At 39.6% G+C, this 9,712-nt stretch overlaps 1 protein-coding gene across 2 annotated transcripts in view; it reads left to right on the top strand.

Moving 5' to 3' along the window:
* PDHX (pyruvate dehydrogenase complex component X) overlaps positions 1 to 9,712 on the top strand; it is a 79,787-nt gene that overhangs the window by 13,757 nt on the left and 56,318 nt on the right. For both annotated transcript variants that reach the window (XM_017530527.2, XM_017530526.2), the window contains exon 2: positions 4,824 to 4,904. In XM_017530527.2, coding sequence (XP_017386016.1) covers positions 4,824 to 4,904 — 81 coding nt within the window. The remainder of the gene's footprint in view (positions 1 to 4,823; positions 4,905 to 9,712) is intronic.

Genomic DNA, 9,712 nt, shown 5'->3' with positions numbered 1-9,712 from the left:
TTCATTGTGTCATTGGTCTTTACCATTTGGTACATTTTTGCAGTGGCTGGTATTGGTTGTTCCTTTCCATGTTTAGTGCTTCCTTCAGGAGCTCTTGTAAAGCAGGTCTAGTGGCCACAAAATTTCTCAGCATTTGCTTGTCTGTAAAGGATTTTATTTTTCCTTCACTTATGAAGCTTAGTTTGGCCGGATATGAAATTCTGGGTTGGAAGTTCTTTTCCTTAAGTTTGTTGAATATTGGCCACCACTCTCTTCTGGCTTATAGGGTATCTGCTGAGAGATCCGCTGTGAGTTTGATGGGCTTACCTTTGTGGGCGACCCAACCTTTCTCTCTAGCTGCCCTTAGCATTTTTTCCTTCATTTCAACCCTGGTGAATCTGACAATTATGTGCCTTGGGTTTGCTCTTCTTGAGGAGTATCTTTGTGGTGTTCTCTGTATTTCCTGGATTTGAACGTTGGCCTGCCTTGCTAGGGTGGGGAAGTTCTCCTGTATAATGTCCTGAAGAGTGTTTTCCAGTTTCGATTCCTTCTCCCTGTCACATTCAGGTACACCGATCAAGTGTAAATTAGGTCTTTTCACATAACCCCATATTTCTGGGAGGCTTTGTTCATTTCTTTTCCCTCTTTTTTCTCTAACCTTGCGTTCTCGTTTTATTTCATTGAGCTGATCTTCAATCTCTGATATCCTTTCTTCTGCTTGATTGATTCAGCTCTTGAAACTTGTGTATGCTTCACAAAGTTCTCGTGCTGTTTTTCAGCTCCGTTAAGTCGTTTATGTTCTTCTCTAAGTTGGTTATTCTAGTTAGCATTTCATCTAACCTTTTTTCGAGGTTTTTAGTTTCTTTGCATTGGGTTAGAACATGTTCCTTTAGCTCAGAGAAGTTTGTTATTGCCCACCTTCTGAAGCCTGCTTCTGTCAATTCATCAAATTCATTCTCCATCCTGTTTTGTTCACTTGCTGGTGAGGAATTGTGATCCCTTGGAGAAGGAGAGGCATTCTGGCCTTTGATGGTTTCATCCTTTTTGTGCGGTTTCTTCCCATCTTTGTGGATTTATCTACCTTTGATCTTTGAAGTTGGTGATTTTGGATGGGGTCTCTGAGTGGACATTCTTTCTGGTGATTTGAACCTATTTCTTTCTGTTTTTTATTTTTCCTTCTAACAGTCAGGCCCGACTGCTGGAGGTCCACTGTAGACCTTGCTTGCCTGGGAATCACCTGCAGAGGCTGCGCTGCAGCAAGGATTGCTGCCTCATCTTTCCTCTGGTAGTTTCGTCCCAGAAGGGTACCCGTCACATGTCAGCCAGAGCTTCCTGTACGAGGCGTTTTTTTGGTTATTCAGGGATCAGGGAGCAGCTTGAGGAGCCAACCTGTCCCTTGTCTGCCTGCAGAGCCATTGCTGGGCTGCCTCGGACTCAGCCTGGCTGCTGTGTAGGCTTCTTCTGGCCTTTGTTTACACAGATGAGATTAGACCCAGCTTCGCAATGGCAGATGCCCCTCCGCCGCACCTAACTGGATTGTCCCAGGTTGAGCTTGAACTGATGTGCTGGCTGCGAAACTCTCAAGTGAGAGGGCTTCAGTTTGCTGGTCTTTGTGGGAGTGGGACCTGCCAAGCCGTGTTACCTGTCTCCCTGCTTTAGGCTGTCCCTCTTTCTTGGGGGTGGGTAGATCCACCCTGCAGGTGTGCTCTAGGGGCTAGTCAAACTTCCGCCTGGATCTGTGTGGACAACTCGCAGTGCTGGGCCAGCTGGAGCCATTGCTCAGGTCTGTGTTGATAACTCGTGGTGCTTTTCAGCCCGGTGTCATTTGCCTGGACTTTGGGTTGCAAAGGCCATGGGAGAAGTTCAGTGTCTGAACCAGAGTGCTTAGGGGGTAAAGTTTCCAATCCTCAGACCAGTTGCACTTCCTGGGTGGGGCAGCTACCCTGCCTTGGTTCGCCCTCCTTGGGCTACACCCAGTGTCCAACCAGTACCATTGAAATGAACCAGGTACCTGGGTTGGAAATGCGGAGATCACTCTCCTTCTGCGTCTCTCTCACTGGGAACTGTGCTCCGGAGCTGTTCCTATGCGACCATCTTGGCGGAAGTCCCCAGCTTTATGCACATTTTAATAGTTCTTGCAGTTAAGTGTAGGGTTGTTATGATTTGGATTTGGAGATGCATCAGTAGTGTTATAAGTTTCCCTGTGTGTGTGTGTGTGTGTGTGTGTGCGTTTTCCTTAAGTGCACTTTGCTAAATTTAGTTCACTCAAGAATTTAGCTATCCAGTGCTTTATAGACAAACATTGTGGTTGTACATAGTAGTTTGCATTATTTTTTAGGTATTTAATATTTTAATGTGCCTGTTTTAATTTACAAGGACTTACTTTACTAAGCAAAAAGTGCAAAAGATTTATAAAGGTATCTTCTAATTATAATTAGCATTTCAACTAGAGGTAGCTTGGGAATTAAGTGAAACTGCTGCAGCTACAGTTACTGAGAGTCATTGTGGACTGGAGTTGGATGGCCTTTGTTCTCCAGCGTCTTCCAAAATAACTGTTTCATGATTAGGGGTTAGGAAACTCGCTGTGGCTATTTTTCCTCCTGTTTTTCAATGATCGGTGCTCTTAGAGATAACCTGTTCCCTTATGCATTTGAAATATTCATTGTCAGTAGTAAAAGTGGTTTTTTGTTTTGTTTTACTTTTCTCAGGCAGAGCCTTGCTCTGTTGCCCAGGCTGGACTGCAGTGATCTTGGCTCACTGCAACGTCTGCCTCCCGGGTTCCAATAATTCTCATGCCTCAGCCTCCCAAGTAGCTGTGATTACAGTCATGTGCCACCATGGCTGGCCAATTTTTACATTTTTTAATAGAGTGAGGTTTCATCCTGTTGGCCAGGCTGGTCTCAAACTCCTGGCTTAAGTGATTTGCCTGCCTTGGCAAAAGTGGTTTTTTTAATACGGGAATTCTGCATGTTGAAGGTGGGGGAGAAAAGCTATTAGGATATTTGTTTAGACATATGAAGAGTGCTCACATGGATCTGATATGTCTGGTTTGCTATATTTGGATTTCTGAGAGAATATAGGCTATCAACAACCAGTAATTAACTGATGATCCGTATTTTTGAGGAACATGAGATGTAAAGTTAGCACAACTTTGAGAGTTAAGCATGCAGATCCACATCCTATAATCAGTCTGGATTGTGGTTTTCTCATTGATGAAATGGGCATGTTTGACTTGGACTTTGGTTTGGGCTGTGTTGTTGTTGGGGCATTGGGAGTGATAATTCTACTTTTCCAGCCTTCTTAGAATTTGGTGCCAGTTGAGAGAGAGAAAGAGTAAGACAGATGGAGATCAAATGCTGTTGGTTACATTGGATTGGAGAATGTGACTTAGATGTGTGGCCTTCTAAGGTTAGGCCTCTTAGTACAACCCTACTTTAGACTTTGAATTTTCTGCTTGAGAGGGAGACTTTGTGTTTAGAAAGCAAACACACATATCCGTGGGCCATGATGGCAAGAACACAGAGAGGTGGGCCTGTGGAGCTGCCTTTGAAAGGCAGGGCAACGTGTGCCTAGCACATGGATGGAGGAGCTGAGGGGAAACTGCAGGTTGTCTGTAGTCGGGAAGTTCTTAAAATAAGGAAAAGACTGGGGCAGGTGTGCATGCTTGCATTCTTTCTCCAGACCTTCAGAGAAGAGTGAAGGAAAAATGGAGAGGTATAGAAACTTTCTCCTAAATACTTCAAAGAGGTGGACACACCTTTATTGTGAAGCTATAGGAAATCTCCATTTGAAAATGTAGTACAAGTTCTTCAGCTTCCCAGGAGAAATATTTATTCTCATTTAACATTAGTGCTAAATTTACTTGCTTTTAACCCTAAAAGATCAATGGAGACCAAAGAAGCTCTGTTCTTCCACATTTGAATTATGTTAGCTATGCTGCAGTGTTTTGCTTCTTTGGGTCTGGAAAGTTGAATTATCTGAGGAGTGAATAGGGTCTATGGAAAACTACAGGGGATGTATTTGTTACCATGGTATTTTATTAGTAAATTGTAATCTAAAAGCTGTGTTGCTCTAGAATGTGATCCTGGGCGGTGGATTGGGAAGTGTAGCTGGACAAATATATAGTGTTTCCTTTTTCGATACCTAAGGAAAATGTAGTTATATTTCACTGGGAGGTCATTCTGGTTTGAGGTCTACTTTTCTGGATCCCCAGTTGAATTGTGGTGTGCAACAAAATGCGAGGTTAATTTAACCACTTAAATTCTCTTGCCTCCTCATCCTTGACAAGGCAGACTTTTCCTTTCACACTTATTAGGAGGAACCTTTGAATCTTGAATAATATAATACCAGAGGAAAATAAAAACAGCCAATTTCTTAAAGTCTGATCTTGATTATTCTGTTGTAGATCATCAGAACTGTGTTTTTGTAGTTGTTGCTTTTTTTGTTGTTGTTGTTGTTTTCTTATTTGCATTTTTATTTGGTGATTTTACCTGTAAATCTTTTTTTGCGGAGACAAAAGGGAAAGGAAGAGGTGAAATCTAAATCAGTCCTAAATCAATTTTTCTTCTTTTTTTGACTTGTAAGCACCTGGCTTGAAAAGATACATAGACCACTGGGGGATTATGAAAACAGTTTCAAATATTCGAAAAAACACTTTTGTTGTTATAAACAATTGACTTTTATGTTTCCATACTATTTACTGGACACGTAGTTTACCAGTTGGGAATCTTAGACTTTGGAATACCTTCTTTTTCAAGTTGAATTTGACGTTAATTTACTTGAACTTACATTGATGCCTCATGAGGTACATTATTGTGGCTAATCTTTCCTTCTTTCAATTTCAGGTGATCCCGTTAAGATACTAATGCCGTCACTGTCTCCCACAATGGAAGAAGGAAACATTGTGAAATGGCTGAAAAAGGAAGGTGAGGAAGTACCTTCCTAATGTCCTGTGTGCTTTGCATTTTGGTTATTTTGTTTTTCCTTCTATTTGTCCTATTATACAATATGTGATATAAATTGTGTTTCTTTGGTAGTTAATGTAAGTTTGGTTAAATAAAATTTTCCATGATAATGTAGCAAAGGTTTTCTGGGTTCAGCCTGTATCCATACACAAGCACAGAATGGTAAAAAATATTTTAAGGCTTTTCTCCCAAGTGTAAGTCCTTATACCTATACTAGCTTTTAGTTTCAACATCATAATTTTGACATTCTCCTTAATTTATAACTTTATCATGATTGTGTGTGCCTGTGTGTTCCTGGAGGTAGACAAGTTCATTATAAATTTCACTGGAAAGAACAAATAAGTAGAGTATAAGGAAAACTCTCAAAAGCAGAGCAGCAAAAGGGGGTTGTAGCCCTGCTAATTATTCAAACATAGTATCTTTAATTAAAACCGTGGGATTGGTGCTTAAAAGACTGACCAGTGCAGCTGAGTAGAGAATAAAGAAATAGATGCAGTTGCACATGGAATTTAAGTGTATAATAAAGGAAGACAATATTAGATTTATTCTTCATATTATGTGAAGTATAAATTACAAATGAATTATACACTTATTGTATAAAAATAAAACTATATAAGTTTTGAATTCCTCTGAACCTGGAAGTGGAATAAATACCCTAACTGTAACTCAAATTCCAGATTATAAAACGGGAAGTAAAATTTAAGTATAAAAGTACTAACTTTTATATGGCTAAAACTATACATCAAGTAAAAAAAATGACAAATTGAACAAGAGTATTTGCAGTTTCTATCACAAAGGGTTAATAGCCCCAAAAGGTAGCTAAGGCTGTCAGCTCAACAAGAAAGTGGGCAAGATACGTGAACAGATGGTTTACAGAAAAATAATTGCAAATGGCTTTTCCTATATCCACAACTGTAAAAAGGAATGATGAACATTTCTTTATACTGCTATAGAGTGATCTTCAGTGAAGGATGCAAGGTACAGACAAGTGAGTATAGTATATATTATTTATCAGAGAAAGAGGTGGCAGTGCTAATACTTAAGAAATTAAAAAGAAAGGATGAAATAAAACTTTAAAAACGACAGTAGGTGGTTATCTACAAAGTAATGGAGGGAACAGTGTCGGGGAGAAAGTAGAAGCTGGCCTTCTTTGAATATATCTCTTTGACTGAATATATCTTTTGTTTCTTTGACTTTGGGACCATATACATATTTTGCATAATTTTCAAACACAAAGTGTAAAAAAGCTCTTAAGGATTGAAACAGTGAGACAGGTGATTCTAATTCGTTTTCTCTTTCTCTCAATTTGCTTACATAAACATAAAGAGGGGCATTATTTCAAATGTCACATATTTGATTATATCCCCCAATAGATTTTAACTGAAGGATAAAGTATCTCCAAAAGCATAATCCTCAACTGTTAGAGTCATCATACTATGCTGGTTATGTCGGTATTGTTCTAAGACTTACGTGTATTCTATGGGAATAAAAGAAATGAGTGGTTAAGATAATATCGTTGGAAACTTGGATTTTTAGAGTAGTTTAAAGGAGAAGCAGGTAAAAGTGGCTAAGTTTAGGAAACACTCTGTGATGGTCAATTTTCTAGCCCTTTCCCTTGGCAATGCCCGGAAACAAGAACCAATCCAGTCGCAGTAAGCTCTCCTAGAACCCAGACTGTTGTCTCTAAATATCAGTTCCCACTAAAGTAAATGAAGGCTTCTTGGAAAATAGCTACTTGCAAGTCTAGGGCAGGAAATGTGCAGATAAGCTTTTAATATCTTGTCAGTTCAGAAAGCAAGGAACCTGTCAAAAACTCCTGAGCGCATCTTAAAGGACTCAGGAGCCAGAGGTAAGGTAGTTGAGGTTCACTAAGGATAATAAGGATGATATATTTAGTGTATTGAAGTACCCAACCAAGTCTGATTGGACATACCACTTAATTCTATTCCTCAGTGGAACAGAATGTATTTCAATACATTAAATGTATTTGAACTCTAAGTTCACAGTAATACTAAAGGAAAAAAATTAATAATAATTGATTAGCCTTAGAGGGTACTAAGAAATTAACTCATTTGAAAACGTAATAAACGGAAAGACTCAAGCTTTTTTCTCTACCTCTTCTGCTATATGAACCATAGCTCTGAGTAACCACGTAATTGATGAGAAGTTTCTCATTATTAGCATATCACAGTTGTTAAAAGATAGAAGAATCATAGAATGTCACTGTATCACCATTTTGCAGTCTCTAATGAAATAGTATAGCCAGTGATCATCAGTAGCTGCTAACATCACAAAAAGAGAGATAACCAGATATTACATGCTTCCCACTGTGAAGTAGTCTTGTCAAAAAATAATATGCTCAAGCCTGGAGCTCTAACTATCATTTTCCAGGAAATACAGGGGAAAATATAATGTGTTCAGTGACAGCATGAGAAGCATATCAGGAAAAGCTAGACTGAGGAATTCTGCATGCCAGCTTATTCAACCAATAACTTTCAGGGTGGCAGGGAGGAGCCTGGGGAAGGAGGGTGGGTGAACCTGTAGCATACAAGAGATTTGAGACCAATGCCAATGTTGGGACCTTATTTTAATTATGATTCAAGGAAATAAAACAGATGGGGACATTTGAAAACTGGCTGGATATTTATTGATATTAAGGAATTTTTATTTTTTTGAGGCATAGTCTCACTCTGTTGCCCAGGCTGGAGTGTAGTGGTGCGATGTCTGCTCACTACAGTCTCAACCTCCTGGGCTCAGATTGATTCTCCCACCTAAACCTCTTGAGTAGCTGGAACCATAGGTGTGTGCCACCATACCTGGCTAGTTTTTTGTATTCTTTGTAGAGACAGGGTCTCACTGTGTTGCCCACGCTGGTCTTGAACTCCTGGCCTCAAGTGATTCTCCTGCCTCGACCTCCCAAAGTGCTAGGATTACAGGCACGAGCCACTGCACCCAGCATAGGAATTATTAATTTTAAAGGTTTAATAATATTTTGATTATTTTTTTAAAATAATCTTATCTATAAGAGTTATGAGATGAAATACTTATGTATAAAATGACAGTATCTCTGGGATTAGTTTCAGAATAACGTTGGTAAAGGTTGAGAGGGTGGGGAGGGATATAACTAAAACGAGATCAGTCATGAATCAGTTGGCAGTTGTATAAGTGAAGTAAGTGAAAGGTATATGTGGCTTCATTACCTTTCTTCACCACTTTTGTCAGTTTGAAACTTAATATATAAATTTTTTAAGTATACTTTAAAAAAGTTGTACATAATGCTTTCAGGATATAATTTGAGGTGAGAAACTACTCTTTGTTTAGCTCTTTGTAAGTACCAGATGAGCTGGAATATTGGTATTATTAAGAGACTGTTTGATACAATACCATTTATAATGCTGTATTACCATCACTATTTCTGGGAACCATTTTGCCAGATGTTAAGTACCTACTATGGTGCTTGGAAAATAAGACTATGAATAAAAGAGGTGAATACATTGCAGTGCTCGTACAGAAGGACAGAAGAACAGTTAATGTGAAGGAAGTTGAAGAAAGGGACTTTTTGTTTTTCTGGCAGCTACTTTCTTTTCCTAACTCCTTTTTCCTTTGCCATGTGTGGTGGAAGAGTCACCCCTCCAGGTATTGGCCACTGAGTAGCCTCTTTTAGCGTTCTATGTAGCTGTCTTTCTCTGTGCTTGACTCATTCTCTATCTGGTTAAACTATTGTGGAGGAAATAGGATGAATCTTCAGTACCTGTTAGGGATTGTTAGAAATACAGAGAATTTATAGGTGACCGGATGAGTTCCCCACAGCCATTATTATGCTTCACCTGAGCAATGGTAAATCAAGTGTTAAAAAGGGAAAGAAAGAAGGGAAGAGCAAGTGGAGAATGAATAACATGGCCTGGAGAGGACTTCTGTAATTCCAGAGACTAGCCCTAGCAAGGACTTCAGGGTATCCTAATGTGATTTAGTGGGCACAGATGTCACTTATACAAATGCTGGTATTGACTGGTCCAATACAAGTCTAATGCTTGTAAAATAGCATCAAAAGAGTTTAGGCAGCAGGCAGAACACCAGAGTCTGGAAGGGCTGTGTTGTGATTCTAGGAGGTCTAGCCTTTCATATCATCACTTTTGCCATTAATGACAGTTGTGGGGATCAGGAAGTGGTCCGACAAGTATGTACTTGAGAACCCTAGCCAAATGAGCTTGGGAGTTTGGGACAAGGCCTCGCCTCTTTGAGGGAGTCCAGGGTATAAGGAAAGGCAAGAAAAATTGCTGTGGGTTGAACCATTATGGAGGTTAGGAGGTATGGTGCAGTGAGGTTATCCAGATGAACATTACTGGTCCCTGATGGACCCAACCAAGTCTGATTGGACATATCACTTAATTCTGTTCCTCAGTGGGAAATACGTCTGAGTTAATGTTTGCGCTTCCCATTATAACTAACATCGTAATTGGAATAGAACTGCAGTGTTGTAAGTAGTCAATTAGTAAAGGTATCAGCAGAGGGGAGAGTAAGCCAAAAGCAGGGTACAGGACAAGGATCTAAGAAGACTTTGCAGATGAGGTTGTATTTGAACTGGTCCTTGTAGAATAAAGGACTTTTTTAAAAAGTGAGAAAGAAGAGCATTTCAGGTAAAAAACAACATGAGTAAAGTCTTGGAAGAAAGATGTCACTGAAACAGCAGGTAGGTCTGGCTGCACTGAGGGCATAATGGCTGTAAGATCACATAGATTATGGGAAGGATCTTGAATGCCAATCTGCAG

This window comes from Cebus imitator, unplaced genomic scaffold, assembly GCF_001604975.1.
Source record: "Cebus imitator isolate Cc_AM_T3 unplaced genomic scaffold, Cebus_imitator-1.0 Scaffold66, whole genome shotgun sequence".
Taxonomy (NCBI): domain Eukaryota; kingdom Metazoa; phylum Chordata; class Mammalia; order Primates; family Cebidae; genus Cebus; species Cebus imitator.
This window is presented reverse-complemented; position numbering and strand designations above follow the sequence as displayed.